Below are 24,074 nucleotides of genomic sequence, written 5' to 3'. Positions count from 1 at the left end.
GAGACAAAGTAGCCCTCCTCTTGAATGAGGAACTAGAACGGGGCATGGGGAGGGGGACTCCTCCTCGTTTGATGAAGAGGAGCCTTGATCGCAACATTGCGATGGTCATGTTCCCATAAGAAGAACATGACTCATCCACGAATGCTGCCTCAGCATGCTCAAGGCCCAGGCACGAGATGCAGCGATCGTGACCATCAGAACGAGCCAGGAAGCAACCACATCCAGAAATGCACAAGTGGAAAGACATCTTTAAAAAGACACCCCATCACTCGTGGAGCTCTTTTAGAATTTGCTAATTTAGAATTGTTCTTTTTGTGAGAAAACACCGAAGTGTTGAAGCGCCCAGGAGGAGTTGCAGCGTGACTGCACAATGGGAAGCTGCAGCATGCTGAGATCAAGCAGAAGCACTGGCAACCCACGCTGATGCGCCGTAACACCAACACTGCGTCAAAGGCTGTCTTGACGACACTCTGCTTAGGAAGCTGAAAGGCTTGGCTCTGAAGCGAAAAGGTGAATGTGTGACTGCTCGCGCTCTCCTTATATACCCGCGCTGCGGGGCGGGGTGCGTGATGCAAATCTAGCACGCCAACATTCATTGGCTTGTTTTGTTAACACTCGAAGGTGATTCGTCTCTCTAGCGAGATCCCAATTCGTCAGTCACTGACGTAACATTGAACGTGACTGACTGGAAGGGAACCGAAAAATTCAGAGTAGCTAAACGTAAGTTCACTAATAATATATCTTGTTTAAATACTTACTGCCTTGAGTTATTATTTTGGAATAAATGTAAAATGTAAAAAAAACAACAACACTTGGCTTTAATAAACATATCATTGATTACTTCTTAAAAAATATAAAATAGATTTTATTTTTCTGATAGTCTAAGTCAGGGGTGCCCAACCCTGCTCCTGGCGATCGACTGTCATGCAAAGTTTGGCTCCAGTCCTAATCAAACACGCCTGAAGCAACTAATTAAGGTCTTCAGGCTCACTTAAAAATTTGAGGCAGGTGTGTTTGATTAGGGTTGTAGCCAAACTTTGCAGGACAGTCGATCGCCAGGAGCAGGGTTGGGCACCCCTGGTCTAAGTAATGTTGTCTTGGACACAAATTTACATTTAATAAAAAAAAACTTTGAGGACTTTGCCTCCTCATTTCAGAATATATTATATATATATATATATATATATATATATATGCACACACAATATGGAAGCTGTTCATGATGCTGGTATAGATACATTAGACAAAACCTTAACCAATATTAAATACCAAATGGTAATAATGTAATATCAATAAACTTCAATTAAGGGACACTGTTATTGCTTTATAAGGAAACAATTACATTAATATTTCAGTTTGCACCATATTTTTGTACTGTTACACTGCTGTGCAAGATGATGTTCAGGAATTGATGTATCTACTGTTTGGCAGATATTATGCAAGTTTAAGCTGACACTTGACAACTTACCTTAGGCAGCTCCTCAATCTGGTTGGCGTCAAGGTAGAGCTCTTCTAGCGTGCGCTCAAAGCTGAAGATCTCCTTAGGGACCTGCTGCAAGCTACAGTGGGAATAATCCAGCACTGAGATGGCCTCCTCCTCCCCCCGGAAGCATCGACAGGGCACCAGGCGGCCGATAATCTTCCTCTTAGTAGTCATCTCCAGACAATGCACTGTGGGAAGAGAAAAGAATATTCTAGTTTATGACACAATAACACATTCTCACAAACATAGCTGATTTAGTAAATCACACATATTCACACAAATAACTTTCTACATAATTGAAGATGCAAAGCATTGTAAAAAAAACAATTTCTGAGTACCACTGTGGCTCTATAAAAAGGAAAATATCTGGAGCTTTGTGTTTTATTGGAGCTGAGGTTGATTGTTTATTATCCATGAATCTTACGATAGGCTATCATTATCTTAGTTTATTACACGGCTCTTTGGAATACTTGCTTCTCACTGGTCAGTCATGGCATTGAATAGTCAAATATGTTTGTGTAATGACTGCTTTACTATATATTTGGCAAGTGGAAACAGAAATGGACCAGTGTTGCTTTAATGTCAAGTCAAGTCAAGTCTTTGTATATTTTCAATATTAGTGTAAGGAGCAGGATAGTCAACAGTCAGGCAGTCATTGTTGCAATATAATTGTTTTCAGGCAAGCTGATACAAAACCTATTTGCTTTATTTTGTAAAACTAAAATTAAAGTTTTTCACATACTGTAGAGCTGCTGTTATTACATGGAGCCGTTGTTGACTGACAAGCTGCGCAAATCCAAGCTGATAATGAATGTGAATTTGCGCAGCTTGTCAGTTAACAACGGCTCGGTGTAGTAACAGCTGCTCTATGTGAAATCAGGCACCTGATGGAATTTACCACTGATTAGAGAACCGGCTTTACTGACGAGATGCGCATTAATCATCGGCCGATATATATCGTGCACCTCTAGTTTCAAAAATGTTTTATTTTGGTTACATTTTTTTATTTAAAATTTTAGATATTTTTTTAAAACGTTGTACTACAACGTTACCTATTTGTAACCAAAATTGTATTTGCTGGGTTGGTATTATCTGTTCCCATGATCTAAAATGAGGACACTGAAGAAGGACCCATACAAATAGAGCTCATGTACAAGTGAAACAGATCAAAAATCTTCTATCTTATCTGAGACATTTTTATTTTCTTGTGGGTTAACATGACTTTATCTTATCAGTACTGATCACCTCACTCCCCAAGCACATCTCCTAAAAGAAAACCTGTTATTTCAAAGCCATTGTTTAGCTATCTCACGATCCCTACGGAAACTTTGCTGTTTTTCGTTTCAGATGGTGGCTGACAGTTCTCACAATAAAGCCGCCATTCAGATGGAAGGATGTTAGATCTTAATCCTGTAAGGAGACTAGATAAAGCAGATACAGCAGTCTAAAGTAATATTGCATGTTTTTGGAGTGGTCTTGTGAAATAATTATGCCTCCCTCCAGACATTTAGTCTATTTTTATCCAATTCATTCGTTTATAGTGTCACCTGTCCTGTAACTCTTCCTTCTCCTTGGATCATTCTTGCTTATTGGTTTAGCTACTATGCAGCACCTCTCAAGAGGATGTCATCAATGAGAGGAAGTGACATGTTCATAGTAACTGTATCAGAGAGTTTTGGTACGCTTTGGTAGGAGTTACGTTTAGGGAAAAAAGAAAATCTAACTACAAGCAACAGCACAAATAAATGAGTTCTGTCAACGTTAACGCGTTAACGCATGCGATTAATTTTTGTCTGGTTTAACGTGTCAAAATATTTAATGCAATTAACGCAGCATCCGTATTTTCTGCCATCCGTTGGCTAGCTTTACATTATATGATCACGCTCTTATTCATTTAAATGCTTTTAAACATTTCAAGCAAGGCAAGACAAAAGAGAATGCGCTGTCTGTGAATGCCCTTATGTGACACATACACACGTAGGCTTCACACACACACACACAATGCATAGACAGGGCGCCAGATTCCAGTTCTCTTAAGCGCTTGAACTAACAATAAACATCCCAAAGTGCCAGTTTTGTCGATTATCCTCATAAGAGCAATCTTAAATGATTTATATAAAGTCTAAAATGAACAAAAAGAGTTGTGAGAGAATGAGGCGAGAGTTAAAGTTAAAGAACAAAGGGAACAGAGAAAATGACTCGCTGCTCTTGACTAAATAACTTTTGTAGCTTTAATAAGGATTAACTATTTAATTTATAGTTTATGCAGTGCAGACTGCATATAACTTTGATAACTTTATTAAATTTCTGTATATTTCCTAACTGTTAAAACAGGAAGGGCAGGAGTAAACATGACATTTATTATGGGTTTATGTTAGCATTGTTTTAAGTTTACTTAAATTAAAAACTGTTATATTTTTGAAGCCTAATAATAAATGTAAAAAAAAAAAAAAAAAAATCAGTAGCTGTATTAATATCAGTAATACTGGCCTTCATTCATAAAAAGATGCCATTTAAACAAGTATTTGAAATATACTGTCTTTATGTTGTTTCTACATTAATTTGATTAACTGTGAAATTATTACATTAAAAAATATATTAAAAACGTACAAAAACATTTCTTTTTTTATTGCGATTAATTGCGATTAATCACAGAAAAAATGTGTTATTAATCTAGTTAAAGTTTTTAATCGATTCACAGCACTAAAATAAATACAATAGAGCAAAGATACAAATAAAATAAACAGTGCTTTTCAGGGTTTTTAAGTTGGTCTAACATAAGTTTTAAGGTACAGAAACTAAATAAAGCAATCAAATGTAAAATAACATTGCATATTTGACTATATAAATCAAAGATTAATCCTTATCAAAGTTACAAAAGTTTTTCAGTCAGGAGCAGTGAGTGATTTCCTTGTCTTATATACAATACACGGATCCAGTACACTGATACTGTGCATTCAACCGACTATCTAGGATACTCACCAAAATGGGTATGCTTTTTTTGTGTGAATTTGTCCATTCAAGCAACCATTCAAGAACTCATTATTCAGCGCTCTCTAAGATGCAATTTTGGCGCTTCGTATGAGCGCACATACAAATCTCACTCTGCGCGTGAGTTCGCATTTGAGTCTTCTGGCTCTTGAATGTTCGAAACTGCCAAGGCTTAAGCAAGTTTAGTTTAAACAGATAGCAATTTTTACTGTTCAGGTCGCACATGCACTATCAACACCCGGGTGATGACAGCATAAATGACTGATCATATTCCAGTACAGACACTCGAATAGAACAAAGCTTTACAAATATAGTGACTGGTTTGTCTACTTTTTTTTTTGCAGAATGCGTATCCATCGACAGAAACATACATAAGGCGAACTCTGTCTGTTTTACTTGTTTATATTTGTAACAAGTCTTATGACAGATGCATTGTCAGATTTAAGTTGAATAAGCTGAACCGTGGCTGAAGTACGGTATGATTTGATTTTTTTTACAGAGAACCGTTTCACTCCTAATATTTACCTGAATTTAAAGCAAAGATATTTTGTAACCTTGGAATTATAAGGTTTCATATGCCATTTTTGTCAAAATTTTGTTATTCACATATTCTTATTCTGTGACAACTTTGGCTGCATTTAGACTTGGCATTGACATGTGACCTGTATCCGGATGTTGTCCACATACACATTGAAAAGACAAGTGTAAACGTGCTTCTGATCGGAAAGCTTTATGATCAGCATGTCCTGGTACAAAGGTAGTCGAGAACGCATGTGATCGGATCTTAGTGTAGGGCAGGGGTTCCCAAACTTTTCAGACCGCGACCCCCAATATTAGATTGCTGACGACCCGCGACCCCCCCCCCCCCTCCCTGTAGGGTAATGTAAACGCAATCCAGCCATCATATCTGCATTCGTAGGTCAATGTCAAACAAAACCCAGCCCCCTCTCTCCCAAACTGTGAGAAAACTTATTTAAGAGTAAGATTTCTCCTGCAACCTGAACCACTAGGAAGCGCAGTCTGCTGCCTCATGCAATGTCTCTTTCAGTCATTGGTGAGCACCATAGACAGTAAAAGAAATGGACACAGCGACCCCATTGGAACTCAATTGAGACAAGTGAAGCCCATTTTTAGTGTTTTTTAGCACTTCCGTTTCTGACGCGCAGACTCAAACTAAGCTTGATGACGTCAGCAACCTGTCTGACAGATGTAAATCTTCTAGTAGCTGTGCGTGCAAACTGCCATCGTTAATCTTGCAGAGACGGTGAGCTTGAGCGGGGAGTTCTTTGGCATGAGTGAGCAGGAGTAAGTATTCTGATTAATTATTTTGTATAGTATTTTAAAATGTAACGCCAGTACGCCATATTAAGTTAACTGCCTGCGAGCTTCTCCTCCTGTCTGTACGGTAATGCGACAGAGAGTCGAGTGGTTATGACGCAATCGTTAGCCTATTTTTTACAAAAACTGTTTCTACAGGGCCATAATGTAACATAGAAGGTATTGGAGCCCTTTATACATTGTTGTGTATCTTTAGAAATAAATAATGGACAAACGGAGTCTTTAAATGCCTCAGATGTAAAGTTATTCGCTGTCAAAGTGACGCCAAAATGAATGGGAGTCAATGGGAATGCTATTGCAAGTGAAGTTCCGCTACAAGATAGCCGACTTCAACTTCGGTCGACTTCCTTGCCGCCTGGTGAGCACACCCTGCCCTTTACTGTGAAAACTCTCCGAGCCACTAGGTGGTACTGACTGCTGTCAACTCATTAGTTAAGACTGCTCAACAAGTTAATTTGTTACACCTGTATTTTGACCTATTTAAGTTAATTGAACTGTGCTCAGTCTTGAGCATACCCAGTACAGATTACCTGAGTTCTAGAACAGTTATGGTTTCCTGTTGCCATTTGGCCTACCTTTTGTTTTGTAAAGCTGTAACTTCTCTTTTGTTTATATTTGAATCAAGTAAAGACTGCCTGCTTTTGCGTTAGCTGAACATCTGAGTTTGCCCTTCCTTCTGCACATGGGTCTTCTAAGAAACTGTTTTTCCCAGTAGACCAGTGGTAGAGAACTAGCTTCCCCTGACTGGGGGACCTGTGTACGAAACCCATCTCAGACACCTTATGTCAGTCTAATGTGACATCCAGATAGAGAAGTCGCTTAGATGTTGTCAAGTGTAAACACGCTGTGTCCTGATTGACTGATGATCCAATCTGCTAGATCAGGGGTGCCCAACCCTGCTCCTGGCAATCGACTGTCCTGCAAAGTTTGGCTCCAACCCTAATCAAACACACCTGCCTTTAATTTTTAAGTGAGCCTGAAGACCTTAATTAGTTGCTTCAGGTGTGTTTGATTGGAGCTAAACTTTGCAGGACAGTCGATCGCCAGGAGCAGGGTTGGGCATCCCTGTGCTAGATTGTAAATGCAGCCTTATTTACATTGTGATACATATATATTAGGGGTGGGAAGTTTCACTGAAAAAAATTTTACTGTTTGGTTCTTCACACACAGTTCAGCATGCGCTGGGACCGCGGTTCAACTTAAATCTGACAAAGCACCTGTAATATGATTTGCTATAAGTAGCACGTAAAACAAACAGGGTTCAGCTAATATATTTTTCTTTTGATGGATGCGCAGTCTGGCTTCCCAGCCATTACAACAACCGCGATGAGAGGACAATTTTTTTTTTTTTATAAATCCTGGAGAAACCATGCACTATTGTTCAATGCGAATGCCATCTGCTGGAATATGAGCAGTCATTTATTCCGTCCTCACCCAGGTGGTGATAGCGCGTGTGCACAGGTGAGACCTGAATAGCACATGTTAATATGTGTTTAAACTAAACTCATTTAAGATTTGCCAGTTTAAACATTTAAGAGCCAAAGGACACAAGCTCGTGCGTGGAGTGAGAAGATTTGTGGGTGCGGTCATCTAAAGAGCGCAAATATTAAGCTCTCTGTGAAGTAGTGTTAAAATGGACAAATTCAGACATAAATTATGTAAAAATGCCCGTCTTGGTAAGTATCTTACAGCAGACATAGCCGGCTATATGTACAAAAAAAAAAAAAAAAACATTTTTAAGGATATATATATATGTAGTGTAGATGTATGTCAAAACTTGAAACCGTCTGTTTATTTGAATGTTCCTCTGACTAAAGTTGGTTTAGATTTTTTCATTAAATGCATTTGAAGCACCTTCCTCTCATTATTGGGATTATTATTACTCCGGAGGAAACGTTTGGTTGATTGCTACATTAGACAAATTAATTACTGTAATCATCCACTGTTTCATGTGTTTGCCAGTTTGCTGTGGGTACACACATGCCACAAGTCAGGTAATGAGAGCACCCTCAACACTGGTTCAGGGGACACATGGAGAGCAGATCTGTTGTTTGAGAGAATATTATTGTCTTTTATTGGGGTGTACGTGCTGTACGTGCCTTTTTTCCCTGACATATCCAAACGGAGATTTTTAAATTGCCTAAAATGTCTGGGTTTTGGCTTTGTTTTTGTATTGTTTTCAAAATGTTTGAAAGTAATGATGAAAAGTAGTTTGAATAGCGTTCAGGGATTGTACATAATCAACTGGTTGTGACATGAGATAAGGTGGTAACAGTCAAAGCAATACAAATACACAAAAATATAATGTAATTTGAGGCAATTTAGAAATCCTGGCCCAGACCAAGGTTATTATAGTTTTGCTTTTTCCATTAGTTTTTATTTTTATTTCATTTTATTATTATTTAGTAAGTGCAAAATGTGTAAGTGACATGTGCCAATAAAAAACCTAAAGAGCCAACAGACTAAAGAAGACACATAAATCGCATATGTTCAACCCATTTTTGAGCCACAATAAAACATTTCTGTCAGATTGTCAGGGAGCTCAATCTGAGAAAAGAACATGACAAATAACAAATAATAATAAAAAACAAACTTTAAATACAGCTTTTCAATTTTTTTAGTTTGTGTGTGTGGCGTGGGTGTGTGCATGGGAGAGAAAGAGAGAGATGGCTTTACTTCAGTCAAGCAATAATTTTCTATACAAAATTCACACCCTATACAAATACCACAGTTTAGGGGTGGGCAATATGGAAAAAATATCATAGCACGGTTTCTTTTAGAGATATTAAGATACACAATTTTTTGTCATGTTGGTTTTACTATTTTGCAAGTTGTCTGAGCAGTACAGCCAAACTAATTTCCCTATTGTAAAGACAAAGCCTTTCAAGGTAAAAAAAAAAAAAAAAAGCCAGATTTTTAGGCCGAAGAGGGTGAAGATAAAAATCTTTGTTCTAATTTTTTAATAACAAAGATTAAAGAATGACAAAGATACACACTACAAATAATATACAAATAAAACAAACAGTGCTTTACTTTAAGGTACAATAGCTGTATTAAGCAGGAGCATTCAAGAAATTGAATGAACAAATATAAAAATAAAACACCATATAAACTGATTCCTAAATTAACTGTATTACATTTCTTCAGTCAAGAGCAGTTAGTGATTTTTCACTTTGTGTTTTGTTGTTTTATTAACATTAAAGGAATAGTTCACAGAAAAAAAAAAAATTCTGTCAGCTGTCTGTCAATTCTGTCATAGTTTTTTGTTTTTATTCCACCATTTACTCACTCAAAAGTGGTTTTAAATGAATTATTTTCTTTCTTCTTCTGAACATAAATGCTATATTGAGGAACGTGGAAAACCAAACAGTTGCAGGTCCACAGTGACTTCCAGAGTATTTTCTGCTACTAACAAATTCAGTGTGGACCAGCAACTGTTTGGTTATCCACATTCTTATTTTGTGTTTAGCATGAGAAATAAATTAATACAGGTATGGGACAGTAAATAATGTCAGAAATGAAAATTTAGGGTGATCTATATCTTTAATGAGAGTCGCATGTTTAATAGGCCTACTGTCCCTTTAAGACCTGCACGTAAATATATAGCCTGTATTAGTATTCTATAATACAGAAATTAGTATACTAATAATACAGTATTAGTATACTTTAATACAGGCACGTATACATTTTTCTCTCAACTGTTTACTTTCATTTTAGACATAACCAACTGAGTCTACATGTAAATCGTGTGTGTTTTAACAGTTTTAGCGCAAGAGATAACTTAGTTCAATAATCAGGTGCTGTTTGGCCGGACTTCAGCATGCGTGCTTAGGGTGTATGTAGCGCTCAGAAAAAGCACAGGTCAGACCAGCATGTGAATGAAAAATTTAAAAGCACATGCAGATAATGAGAGAATAACTCTACCGCAGAGTTAACACTGCTGTAAATGCATGTGGCATTGTACATTATATGACGGAGGCACCAGAACTGCAGCTGATATAATGACAATGACATAACATTGTTTAATATTGTAATCACAATTTATATATTGTTTTGACATCGACAGCCCAAGTGCATTTTACCTCAAACTTGCGACTAGTTAACTTTCTAAAGTAGCAATCACTTCTTGGGTCGACATTAACAAACAGACAAAATTATATTCAGAATTAAAAATATTTTTATAAAACTTTTTAATGTTTGATTGTGTAAAGGTGATCACGAGATGCCAACCTTCGCGAACTTGCTTTCAATGTCGAACGAAGGGAAGGGGCTGTGTGTTTGTCTGTGTGTGTGCGCGTGTATGTGAGAGGGACTCAGGGAAAGGAAATGCAGCTGAACATTTTTTGCTCTATGAAAGACATTGACAAAGACGAAAACTAAATACATTTAATCTATAATTTTATTTTATTTTAGTCAGTTTTGCCAAACACACATTACAGTTTTAGTTAGTTATCTTTTTTTTTTGTAATACAAATTTTTTTGTAATTTTTATTTTTATTTCAGTTAACGACAATGTTTTTTCCCACCTAGTTTTCGTTTTTTCGTTCGTTTTTGTTTACGATTATAACCTTGGCCAGGACATCAGGTCTCAGTTCATAAACCGAGAGATTGCACAGAACATCTGTCCTATTGAAGCACATAAAAGCTGCCTAATAAAAGCAAAATCAAATTTTAAATCTAGTATGCATGTCACACCACAGGAAATGCCAACTTTCTAAAAGAATTTCATGTCAACTATCCATTAGATCAGTAACATTAGCCCAATATGGTTCAGTGCATTCAAAAATTCAGCACTGTTTTTAAAAACAAAAAATATGGAATAAAATAAGATACCAAAACCTCTACATAATCAAATAATAAATTACTTATTGTTCACATGAAACTGAGGCCAAGCTGTATTGTGATGACATTCACAACACAGTAGCATCTCAAGTGTCTTCTTGCTTCAGCAAAAATATTAAGCACAAATAAATTTCATTCAAATATTATTTTATCACCTGATATTCTTACACCAGAAATGGTCTCTGATATAACAGCGCACTGCTTTGCAACATAAAATAACGATCCGCCATGTGAGCCACACAGTGATCTGGTAAACAGGTCAAAGCTATTGACATATTTTGACATTTTGCAAAAACAGGTGAACATGGAGGGACAGAGTGAGCAGGAGAGTGTAATTGAAATGTAAGCATGGTAGCTACATGATTAACAGCAAATTCTCTCTGTTAACAGGGAGGGAGTGTTAATCAGGGCGGGTGCAGGAGGATAGTGTGTGTGTGGTTCTGGTTGGGCCACCACGAAGATGATGATTTAATTAAATTAATGAATATTATAATAAGACAACATAATCGTTGTCGCAATAATAAAGTCTGTCAGATTGTCACCTACTGCACTAGCCACTCAGTCAGCTAAAGTCAAATAACACAGCATAAGCTATTTTGCATTGTTTTTATAGCTAGGTTAGCAGAGTAAACTTATTCATTTGCAATTTCGGCTGACTATTGTAATGTTAACCCTTTAAAACCCATAACGGCCGTAAGGCCCTTCTCTAGAAAAACTTAAAATGATGCCATTTGATTATTTTAATTATTAGTCAAAATGACTGCGTCAAAGCGCCCATGATGAGTTACACGTTGGAAGAGAGGTAGCTAACGCATGCTTTTTGGGGATTAAACCCCACCTTGCATTTTGAAAGCTGTATATTTTTGTTTAGCTGTATATTCAACAAAGTAGATATTTTCTCATGTTTCTAATGAATTTCCGATATCATTAATATGCAATATTAACGGTGAGTTTTTCTTGTTTTATGGGAAGTATCTCAACAATGAGAGGTAAATGTTGTTTGGTGTCATATTAAAGAGGGGTTTGTGCTCTTTATAACAAAGTAGCCTATACTTGCAATTGTAAACTAGCTTAACTGCTGTCTGGTTCATTGAAAAAAAAAATCTTTTAGAATTAGCAGTATTCAACATCCACATTATATTGGGTTCTAAAGGGTTAACTAGCTTTTATAACATGGAGCACATTTTCCATATAGAAATCCTACTCTTCAAGAATACAGGACTACATAACCAAAATGGATCCTTATTAAGTGTACTTTTAATAACTCTTCCAAATAATTGTAATCATCTCTCTCTCTGTCCTTATGGTTGAGTTAGCAGAGGAGGAGAGCACCTTTGATCACCCGGGGTTCGTCAAGAGAGAGTGAGTACACTGGTCCACTTGCACTGGTACACTGGTCCATGGCACTTAGTTCTCAGCTTTGTAGGGGTTTTTGGAAATGGAACAGGAGATATCTATATCTGCAGGGACCGCAAGGATGGTGTACTGGTTATGTCCGACCGATTGTGGTGGGCCGGTCTAAGCAAAAATGCCAGGGCCCTTTTTTTGTCCCAGTCCAGCACTGACCAGAACTATCAATTTAATGACTTCAAATCCAACACAGAGCAACATTTGTATCCAATAGGAAAGCCAGCAGCAGAGTACATACACAAGCAAAGTCTTGAGCGATTACACCGGGTAGCAAGATCTGCCCAGGGTGCTATGGAAACTGCATGACGCAAGAGCTGCTTCTGCAAAAGCGAGAGGACACATTCACAAGTTCCCAGCTCCACTCTAGCAAAATGGCTTAATTTCTGTCTTTCAGTCAGCTCACATAAAGACATCTCCAATAATTCACTGCCATTCCCATGGAGGATAGCTCTAATGACTTTGGTGAAGCCAGCCCGGATAATACGAGATCTACAGAGAGCGGAGGTGCCACAAGATGAAATGCTATCAGTGTAACTCCTCAGTCGGTGATTGAGGTTACATTAGGCCTGCCATAGAGACTTAAACATCTCTTCTGTTTTATAAAGGTTATTCATTTGACTGAAGCAAGGAGTGAAGGCACTCTTAAAGGGAATAAAAGCAGAGCATTGTATATGGACATTAAAAATGCATGTATATCTAACAACTGCATTCTCAGGGCCACATGCAGCCAGCCTTACACATACTGTTCATAATAGCTGAAAACTGTTCCCTAGGAAACCATCTCTAGAAGCTTGAGTGTATTTATTTACAATAATTTCACACATTCTTCTCACAGTCAGTAATATGATCCACATATAAAGGTCAAGTTATTATAACATTCATTGTTGGAAATATGAAGTTTTTAAGTATATATGAGGGTAAAACAGCCAAGAGTTGTTCTTTATTGTCTTCATAACAGGCTACCAGGAAACTTCAGGCTATAAATATCAGTCTATATTTAGACGAAGTATAAAGGAATGCCTAATAGCTAAATTGTATTTAAATTGTTTTTAATCTTTCTAGTAATAAGCTGTATAACAAGACAGACATTTTTCAAACCTGCTTGAGCTTTCCTTCTTTTCTTCTACTTTCATATTTGATGTGCTTTATGTATGTGTGCTGATCAATGTTTATGTATGTAATCTTTTCATCATATAAAGCGATTGTGTCTATTCAGAAGACTTCAATTAAACTTGATTGATATGGATTTTATTTTTTATGGATCTCTTGATTGACTTTTTGAAGCATCAGTGTTGTAGTGGAATGGACTTTCAATGGAGAGACAGAAATCTCAGTTTCTGTCACCATTATGTTCAGTATGGTTCTGTTCCTGTCATGTCTGTTATGAGCTCTCATTAGTTACCATGGTTCTCTTACGAGAGCTCTCTCGTACTGCGTCTTAGCTAAGACGCTACGGGAAAAGTCTCTTTTCACGAAATACTGAAGCAAAAAATTATCCTTAATTTTGTATTTTTGTAAAGCACATTTGCAGCAGTACACAGCCATAGGCGAGACGGCTCGTTCGCTCATTGGCTTGTTCTGCGGCAACTGCACAGCCTATCGAGCGCAGGCTGATGCTTCGCGCCCTTCTTGCCACTTCCCGCCGAAACAGGTGTGGCCCAACCTATAAAAGGAGCTCGAAAAGGCTGACTCACCTGATTTTTCATCTCTTCAGCGAAGCTCACGCATCGCTGGATCACGGAGGAAGCAAGCGCCGTCTGAAAGAGCATATCAGCAGGACAAGCCATTCTGAAGCTGCTGGCATCGCCGCCTTCCACTGCCGTTCCTGCTGCGCTATCCGGCGCCCATATCCTTTACATCCTTTATCTTTTATATCCTGTGTGTGTGTTCGCCCTGCGACGCACATTCACAAAAGAGCTGCGTCTTTTTAAAGATGCCCTCGTGCGGCTCGTGCAGAGCCCCGCTCAGCGAAGGAGATCGTCACGTCATCTGCGTCTCCTGTCTGGGTGAGGACCATGCAGCGCTCGCGTTCGCTGACGGCGGATGCCCTCATTGCGAGTTAATGCCTATGGTGACTCTGAGGACTCGCCTGGTATCCATCTCGAAGCCTGCATCATCCGCTGCGCCGCAGCGCCGTAAGAAGCGCAGCTCGCAGCGCCTACCAGAACCGCCTCCAGCTCGGCCGAGCTCGCCGGTTCCCTCCGCTTCGCCAGCCTCCCCTGCATCGCTTCCCGATGTTCAGCGTCCGCTGCTTGCCGACGCGTCATCTGAGGAAGTGGATCTAAGGCCCGCGTCGGAGGAAGAAGACACGTGCTCTCTGCTTGCTTCGGGCAGTGAGGGTTGGGCGAGCTCCGTGGATCTCGCGCCCGCTGCTCAGAGGCCCAGCAGACAGGGGGATATCGATAAGGAGCTGATGCGTGTACTCTCGCTGGCCGCGGCGAGCCTCGGCCTCGAGTGGTCTGCACCAGCGCCCCCTTCACGTTCCCGGCTGGATGGTAGCTATCTTCCGGATGAGCGCTCTTCCTCAAGCTCAAAGCACGGCCCTTTTCTTCCTGAGCTTCACGAAGAAGTGGCGAAAGCTTGGGACGCTCCATTCTCGGCGAGAATCCGCTCATCTGTTTCGCCAGCATTCTCCACACTGGACGAGTGCCCGCTTGCCTGCACACAAAAGCCGTTATCACGGCTACCCAGATGTTTCACAAAAAGAGTGTTTTTTCTGGTGTTCCGGCCACGGCCGATGGTGCTATAAATGTAGTGACGATGCCCACTCCTCAGTGCCCATCTCCACATGTAAGCACAGCCCTGCACACAGGGCCTGCGCCCATAATGACGACTCAAGTCGGTTGAGAACACTGCATAGTAAACGTGCCCACCCCTCAGTGCCCACAAGTACTATGTCACACGCGTCATGTGGTTTCTGTAAAAACGAAACCCATGCACGCTCGTCCGGCCACGGCCGATGGTGCTATAAATGCAGTGACGATGCCCACTACTCAGTGCACATCTCCACATGTAAGCACAGCCCTGCATACAGGGCTAGCGCACATAAGATCGACACAGATCGGTCGAGCGCGCCGCATAGTAAACGTGCCCACTTCCCAGTGCCCACATACACTATGTCACATACGGCGCGGGGCTTCGGTAAAATCGAGGCCCGTGCACGTACATTCTGCACAGGCAGACAGCGAGTTGAAAGTGGTAAATGTGCACACATGCAGCCCACGGTTACTCGCAGATATATCGAGTCCCACGGGACCCGCTCAGAATCCCCCCAGTCGGTTAAGCGCCGGGACGGGGTCGAGGAAGAGCGATCTGTCCGCTGTGATCAGCGCGTTCCCCGCCTCAGATGCGCAGCACACTCGAGCGCCGCCGTTGCCCAGTCAACAGAGCGCGCTTCGCATCCAGCCCTTAGCCATTCATGCAGATGCATGGTCAGCGCTTCCAGGGGTTTCGGATTGGGTGCTAGGCATTATAAAGAGAGGCTACTCGCTACAGTTTTCTCGACGCCCACCGCGCTTTTCAGCGCGCGTCGAAACTACGGTCAAAACAGAAGTAGCACACATACTTCGGGCCGAAATATCAAAACCGTTGAGCAAAGGGGCTGTAGAGCCTGTGTCTCAAGCTCAAAGCGAAGGGGGGGCTGTACAGCAGATACTTTTTTTGGTGCCCAAGAGAGACGGGGGTCTCAGGCCCATACTGGATCTAAGACAGCTGAACAAGGCATTGATGAAACGCAGTTTCAAAATGCTCACGACCAGGAAGCTCCTCGCACAGATTCGCAGAGGGGACTGGTTCATGTCAATAGATCTGAAGGACGCGTATTTTCAAATACAGATAGCGTCAAACCACAGGCGATATTTGAGATTCGCCTTCGAGGGCCAGGCATACCAGTTTACAGTCCTGCCATTCGGCTTGTCCGTAGCTCCTCGTACGTTTACGAGATGCATGGATGCAGCGCTCGCTCCTCTCAGACTCAGAGGCATACGCGTGCTGAATTATTTGGACGACTGGCTGGTTCTGGCCCAATCACGAGCGGAGCTCGTGGACCACAGGGCCGTTTTACTCGATCACCTCGAGAAGCTCGGCCTCAGTGTCAATTGGGCGAAGAGTTCGCTGAACCCCAGTCAGACGATCCTGTTTCTGGGTATAGTTCTGAACTCGTGTTCCATGACGGCGCGGCTGTCACAACAGCGCGTGATGGGCATTCAGCGCGCAGCGAGTTTTTTCCGCTGCGGCGCGACCGTGTCGCTCAAACACTGTCAAAAGATGCTGGGCCTCATGGCCTCAGCATCTCCGGCTCTGCAGCTGGGCCTGCTCCGCATGCGCACCCTGCAGTTCTGGCTGAAGGCTCGGGTGCCGCGCAGAGCGTGGGCGTCTGGCCGGCTGCATTTCAAGGTCGATCAGAGCTGTGTTACGGCTCTAGCTTCTTGGACAGCGAATGGCTGGTACCGATCAGGTGTAAGCCTGGGGACTTCCCCGAATGTGAAGATGGTGTCGACGGATGCCTCCCACATGGGGAGCGCTGCTCGAGGGCAGACCGTCCTTTGGCCTATGGTCAGAACGGGAAAAGCTCCATCATATCAACTTCCTGGAAATGCTGGCAGTGGAGAACGCGCTGACGCGCTTTTGTCCCCATATCAAGGATCACCACGTCGTAGTCCGTTCGGACAACATGTCCGTGGTGTCCTACATAAATCGCCAGGGCGGTCTCGGGTCTCGAAACCTGTGCAGGCTGACGGAATGCCTCCTGGTTTGGGCTCAGCACATCGTGCACTCGCTGAGAGCAGTGCATGTGCCTGGGCAGCAGAATCTGGGTCCAGACAGGCTGTCCAGAGGCAATGTTCCTACGGGAGAATGGTCTCTACACCCGCAAACAGTCCGGCTGTTGTGGGAGAGATTTGGCAGGGCGGAGGTGGACCTCTTCGCGTCCCACGAAAACGCTCACTGCCCCGCGTTCCAAGAACGAAAGCGCGCTGTCGCGGAGATGGCCGTGCTGCCCGCTTTATGCTTTCCCTCCCGTCTCCCTCCTTCCGCAGGTGATAGAACGGGTGAGAGAAACGAGATGTTCTATACTGCTTGTAGCACCACTTTGGAAGAACCAACCATGGTTCCCAGATTTGATGCAGTTAACAGATGTCGCCCCGTGGCCGGTACCGTTGAGGAGGGACCTCCTCTCGCAGGCCAGGGGCTCGATTTGGCACCCTCAACCGGAGTTGTGGTCCCTCCATGTGTGGGCGCTCAACGGTTACCCGCTGATCTCGCAGTGGGAGTGCTAAATACCATCACTCAGGCTAGAGCTCCGTCGACACGACGTCTGTATGCCTCGAAGTGGTCGGTGTTCTCCAGCTGGTGCACAGCTCGAGGTTATTCACCCCTTAGTTGTGAGGTGACGGAGGTCCTCTCCTTCCTACAGGAGCTGTTGGATAAGGGCAGAGCCCCATCCACGCTCAAAGTTTATGTGGCGGCCATCGCGGCGTTTTCTGAAACGGCGTCCGGTCAGTCAATAGGAAGGAACGATTTAGTCATCCGGTTCCTCAGAGGAGCTAGGAGGCTGAATCCTCCCAGACCTCCGTCAGTCCCTATGTGGGACCTCGCGGCGGTTTTGGAGGCCTTGAAGGGTCCCCCTTTTGAGCCTATCCAATCGGTTAGCCTTCAGCATCTGTCGTTCAAGACAGTATTCTTGTTGGCTCTTGCTTCGGTGAAGCGTGTGGGTGATTTGCACGCGCTCTCGGTGAGCCAGTCGTGCTTGGAGTTTGGGCCCAATGACTCAAGGGTCATACTCAAACCTAGGCACTGTTATGTGCCGAAATCCCTCAACACACCGTTTCGGGCTCAGGTTATTGCCCTGTCTGCCCTGCCGGTGTCAGGGGAGGATGGAGACTCGAGTCTTCTCTGCCCTGTCAGGGTTTTAAGAGCTTATGTGTCTCGCTCTGCTGCCTTTCGGCAGACGGAGCAGCTGTTTGTCTCGTTCGGTGGACGTTCCAAGGGAATGGCTGTTTCGAGACAGACTCTATCCAGATGGATAGTTGACACCATAGCGTTATCTTACGCTTCCAGTGGCCTTCAGTGCCCATTGGGCGTCAGAGCACACTCCACAAGAGGCGTCGCCTCGTCGTGGGTGTGGTCTACTGGGATCTCCTTGCAGGATATATGTATGGCGGCAGGTTGGGCCTCGCCGTCTACATTTATCAGGTTCTATAACCTGGAGGTTCCCGCCTTGCAAGCAAGGCTGCTGTCGGTATAGTCGAATCAGGGCCCTGAGGGGAATTCTGAGTTCACGAGCGCTATGCGCTGCCGACTGTTATATGGGCAGTATTGCGTAAGACCCACATTGCCACCTTAGTCAGGCCTTGCCTCGCCTGTGTGATGTCATATTGCCGCATCTACGGATGCTGCTAGATATAGGACAGAGGGCTTTTTCCCTTTTCTGTCCTGGACTCTCTGTAAGTCACTCAGGTGACTGTGCACTGTAAATCCTGGGCGTTGCTTCAGGTTTATTGGTGTGTGATCCCTGTGCGCACGGCGTTTTACATTGGGTTCCCGTAGCTAAGACGCAGTACGAGAGAGCTCTCGTAAGAGAACGTACTCGGTTACTAAACGTAACCTCGGTTCTCTCTAGAAGAGCGAACGAGTACTGCGTTCTCTGCCGTGCGTACGATTCACTCTGGTTCGCTTCGGCGATTAAATAAATCAGGTGATTCAGCCTTTTCGAGCTCCTTTATAGGTTGGGCCACACCCGTTTCGGCGGGAAGTGGCAAGAAGGGCGCGAAGCGCCCTTATTGGTCTGATGTTGCATCAGCCTGCGCTCGATAGGCTGTGCAGTTGCCGCAGAACAAGCCAATGAGCGAACGAGCCGTCTCGCCTATGGCTGTGTACTGCTGCAAATGCGCTTTACAAAAATACAAAATTAAGGATAATTTTTTGCTTCAGTATTTCGTGAAAAGAGACTTTTCCCGTAGCGTCTTAGCTAAGACGCAGTACTCGTTCGCTCTTCTAGAGAGAACCGAGGTTACGTTTAGTAACCGAGTACGTTTCTGATTAGTTAATCCTTGTCCAGCTGTTCCTGATTAGTCCCCTCATTTACCATGTGTGTATTTATACTCCTTATTTAAGTCTCTTCAATGTCGGTGATTAGCTTATGTTATGTGTTGTACCAAAATCAGTATTCTCAGTAAAGTCTGTTTGGAAGTATGCATCTTTGTTTGCTGTCCTCATTCCTAGACTCGTGACAGTTTCATTAAAATTATCTTCAATTGTTTTGAAGATGGAAAATGGGTTTATTGGTTATGAATGACATGTGAGTGAGGAATAGTTGATAAAAAAATAACACATCACATTGTGAATTCAAATAAAACACTATTTCATGTACACTGTTGTTCAACGCTATGTTTTCAAAGTAATTTGTTTAATTAACAACAGTAGTAAACAGATAAAAAAATAACTATTTTAATGTAAGAAGAAACTGCTAAATTTAAAGAAAAAATCCTGGAGATTTTTACACTTTTTAACTAAAACTAAAAAAATTTTCTAATTAAAATAAGGCTTCTTCTCTCTTCCAGAGCTGTGTGTGAGTCTGTGGGTTCTGTTATTGTGGGTGAGTCTGACATTGATCTTGTGGGAGTCTTGCCTCAGGTCAGTTAAGCTCAAGGGGGAAAAAGAGGATTCTATGAGCACATCTGCACAGCAGGACAGATAACTACTCCCTGAAATGTCTGCGCTATTATAGATCCTCAATATGTCATCAAGATGTCTCAATCATGACAAGAATTTTATGTCCCAAAGTCAATTTTGCCGATATTGCTACAATTTCTTCTGCACATAGTAACAGCATACTTTTTCATTGATCTTCATTTGAAATTAAATTACAGATTCCTAGGTATATATGACTTTCTTCTTTCAGACGAATACAACTGGAGTATATATATATACAGTACACAGACCAAAAGTTTGGACACACCTTCTCATTCAAAGAGTTTTCTTTATTTTCATGACTATGAAAATTGTAGATTCACACTGAAGGCATCAAAACTATGAATTAACACATGTGGAATTATATACATAACAAAAAAGTGTGAAACAACTGAAAATATTTCATATTCTAGGTTCTTCAAAGTAGCCACCTTTTGCTTTGATTACTGCTTTGCACACTCTTGGCATTCTCTTGATGAGCTTCAAGAGGTAGTCACCTGAAATGGTCTTCCAACAGTCTTGAAGGAGTTCCCCGAGAGATGCTTAGCACTTGTTGACCCTTTTGTCTTCTGTCTGCGGTCCAGCTCACCCCTAAACCATCTCGATTGGGTTCAGGTCCGGTGACTGTGGAGGCCAGGTCATCTGGCGCAGCACCCCATCACTCCTTCTTGGTCAAATAGCCCTTGATGCCTTCAGTGTGACTCTACAATTTTCATAGTCATGAAAATAAAGAAACTCTTTGAATGAGAAGGTGTATCCAAACTTTTGGTCTGTACTGTATATAACTGACACGTCAGGCTGTGACTGGAAGGTAAAAAAAAATATCAGGTGTACTGTATTTTGAATCATTTCACAAAACGACAACAAAGGCAAAATGGCAGCTAGAAAGATAAGCACGTGTTGGCTGTGCAATCTAATAGGGCACAATATGTTATCATTGGTATTATAATTTGCCAACAATGCACACAAAGTGTCATTCTCTAATGACATGCACCAAAATATTGAGATAAAGGGCCAGCTTTCAATGGACCAGCAGGTAACGGAAATGGATTTGCATAATTTTGTCCTGGAGAGACTTGCTGGGAAAGTACTATGTTGCTTTGGAAGGCTGAAGGTCAATCACATGTTTTAACAAAGCATAGCAAAGACAGTCAAGTAAAATGGATTGATTTTGAAAACAGTATCCTGTAGAGACATTTGTCACAAGCATTCATGGCTGAATCGGCTGATGAAACATGAATCTTCTGTGTCTGATGGAAGGCATTATTAGTCAAGCAAACTGATGCCACAAATGCTTATAACCTCTCCATGCGCTGTCAAAGACATTGCTGAACCGTTCCGGAAAAGGACACAACTGTTTGGACATAACTGCTATGATGACCAGGCGACCTGCTTTCTGTCCATTTGGCTTTGTCCCATTTTTCCTTCTCAGTGATCATGAATGCTCAAGATCAGCCTCGCTGCTGCCTCAGCATGAGGCACGGCTATTTAGCAGACACTGCAGCTTTCTCCAGTAATCAGAGGCAGAAGACATGCAGGAAAACAAATATGCCCCTGGGATTTTCGAAGCTATCCTTCCTGAAGCAGAGCAAATAGAGAGCCACAGATTTAAATTCAGGATCAATTAATGATCCACTGGCAAGGCATCAATTTCTTGCCTTTTCTTTTTTCATTACAAAGCGAAGTCAATAATGGTACATATAAACATAAACAGCTGTACCTTGGGGGATTTTAGTGTGAATGGTTTGGTTAACAACGCTCTTGTCTTTACCAATATGTGTGTGCTCTTTTTGAGGTCTTTCTCTGAATGTTTGTTTTTCTAAAACCTCAGTCAATGCTCCATGACGCTAAATGTAATTTAATTCCCCAGTATCACATGATCTTTCAGAAATCATTTCAATATGCTGATTTAGTGCTCAAGAATTATTTATTTTTATTATTAGTATTAATGATAAAAACAGTATAGTAATAGTAAGCTACTTAATATATTTATGGAACCCGATAGAATGCATGAATTTCAGGACAGTTCTAAATAACAGCAATTATTTGAAATATATATTTTTTGTAACAATTTTAAGTTATGAGTAAATAATACTGTTAATAGTTTTGAAAATCCTGAATAATGAAATGTATACAACACTTTAAAACTAAAAATAATTGAAAATTAGGGAACACTTTAGAATAGGGAACACTTAATCACTATTAATTATGACTTCTCCCTCATTAAATTTCTAATTTGCTACTTATTAATATTTAGTAAGTTGTTAAGTTTAGGTATTGGGTAGGATTAGGTATGTAGAATAAGGCATTAATATGTGTTTAATATATTCTAGTAACATGCATACTAATAAGCAACTAGTTCAGAGACCCTAAAATAAAGAGTTACTGAAAATTATTTTTACTAATATTAATACTAAAGATAAAAGGACGGATATGAATACCAATATTAATAATTGATTTCTTTAAAATATTGTCTGACCCCATACTTTGAATGGTAGTGTAAATAATTAAAAAAAGAATAGGGACCCAAAATTGTGTAAAAATGCCAAAAAAGTTTCATAAACTATAGTCTGTACAACTAAAGCATGTTTTCCGAAGCAACTCGAGAGCTTTGTGATGAACATCAAAAATTAAGTTGTTATTCACAAATTCTTCACTTCCACTGCAGTTCTCATTTCTTATTCACACTTTTACATTCAGAATTGCTGCACTGTGATCGGTCACGATTCATGTAATTGATACACATGCTGTGTACAAAGTCACCATATTTAAAAAGATGCAGATGCGGACAGTGACTTCATTTTCATATAAACTACACCTTTAAATGTCTGAGTATGTTGGGAGGAAGCAGAAACAACATAAGAAGATGATAAACTGATACAAGAATATAACTTATTTAATAATCTAAAGTGAAATTTTGGCCCCAAAACAGCACAGCTTTGTCCCATAAAGTTAAAACACTCTTACGTAACTATGCTGAAGATTTATTAGACACAATGACAGTGATGAAAGAGCCATCCGTGCTGCAAACACCAAGAGAATATGCAAAAAATTCAAAGTTTGGGCTAAGCAATGTAGATATGAGTATTTCAGGTCACCTTGATGGAAGGGAGTCCTAGCTGCCTATGTGGATCTTGAGGCCCAAGGACAGTTGCACTAATGGAGACAGATCCAGGACACAAGACAGTAGAGAGAGAGCTTTTTTTAGACAAGACAGAAAGGAAATAGAACAGGTAGCTCACCCTTGGAATCCTGCTTCTTTCTTGCTTTACCCTCAAGAGTCTGTGAGAATGGCATCTTTTTTGTGCATTATAGAAAAACAACGAGTCTGGAATAGCATGAGGGCGAGTAAATAACACCAGAATTCCTTTAAGACAAAATTATTTTTATAATAACTGCTGCTTCTAATACAATGAAAGTGAAATGTAGTGTGACATGCCATTGTGTGGATGCAAAAACAGAGGCAGAAATATAATCTCGTTTAGGCAGCAGCATCCATGTTAAACTACAATGCTCTTGATATGGGAAAGAATCAGAATGCCACAGGCTCAGACCTGATAAGCAAACAACATTCATGCTGGTGGCTTATAAGTCATCAACCCAGCACTATAAGTCTGTTTACAAGTACAGTTATCTCACTAGCATTTATACAATACTGTGACATGGGCCTACTAGTGATATTCGAAGTCGTTCGCAAGCTGATAGAGGGTGACAATTATTAATTTCCCACTTTGTGCAGTATTCATGAAATTCAAAAGAAAAACAATTTCCTAAACACCCCAGTAAAAACTAATTAAATGGTAAGCTGATTGCAATGACTTTCTTGTGCTGAGTTAATGGACCATGTGCACTGCCAGATTCCATGAGTCTTTTGTGCAAGCACAGGCTGGAGATAATGGAAAGCAGTAAAGTTTTAAAATGCTTTGCTGGAAAACACCCAAAAGGCAGCACCTTCCACCATTTGTAAAATTACAATCTGAAAAATAACAAAGATATCCTCATAATTTGCTTCATGGTATCTTTTGGATGAACAGATTTGAGGTAGAAAGGTACACATTAAAGTCCACATGAAATTAAGATTGACCCTAATTACTTTCTTTATTCATGGTCTTCGCCTTTTTTTGAACATATTGGTTCATGTCTTTCCATAAATTAAATTAAATAAAACAAAAAATAATATAATAAAAATTAATGAAAAAATTTATATTAAATAATAAATAAATAAATAAACTAATTCCTGGTGGATAAAATCAAGTCTCAATCAAACCTGAGTCTGTGCAAGGTTACTTCATAATATAAAGTGTTTGCAATTTCAGCTTTT

General features: G+C 41.0%; 1 protein-coding gene across 9 annotated transcripts in view; it reads right to left on the bottom strand.

The window, feature by feature from the left end:
* Nucleotides 1-24,074, bottom strand: part of LOC132151857 (leucine-rich repeat-containing protein 7-like) — a 153,212-nt gene that overhangs the window by 67,400 nt on the left and 61,738 nt on the right. For all 9 annotated transcript variants that reach the window (XM_059560322.1, XM_059560318.1, XM_059560325.1 and 6 more), the window contains one exon: nucleotides 1,469-1,671. In XM_059560322.1, coding sequence (XP_059416305.1) covers nucleotides 1,469-1,657 — 189 coding nt within the window. In that variant the 5' untranslated portion in view covers nucleotides 1,658-1,671. The remainder of the gene's footprint in view (nucleotides 1-1,468; nucleotides 1,672-24,074) is intronic.

This window comes from Carassius carassius, chromosome 10, assembly GCF_963082965.1.
Source record: "Carassius carassius chromosome 10, fCarCar2.1, whole genome shotgun sequence".
Lineage (NCBI taxonomy): Eukaryota > Metazoa > Chordata > Actinopteri > Cypriniformes > Cyprinidae > Carassius > Carassius carassius.
This window is presented reverse-complemented; position numbering and strand designations above follow the sequence as displayed.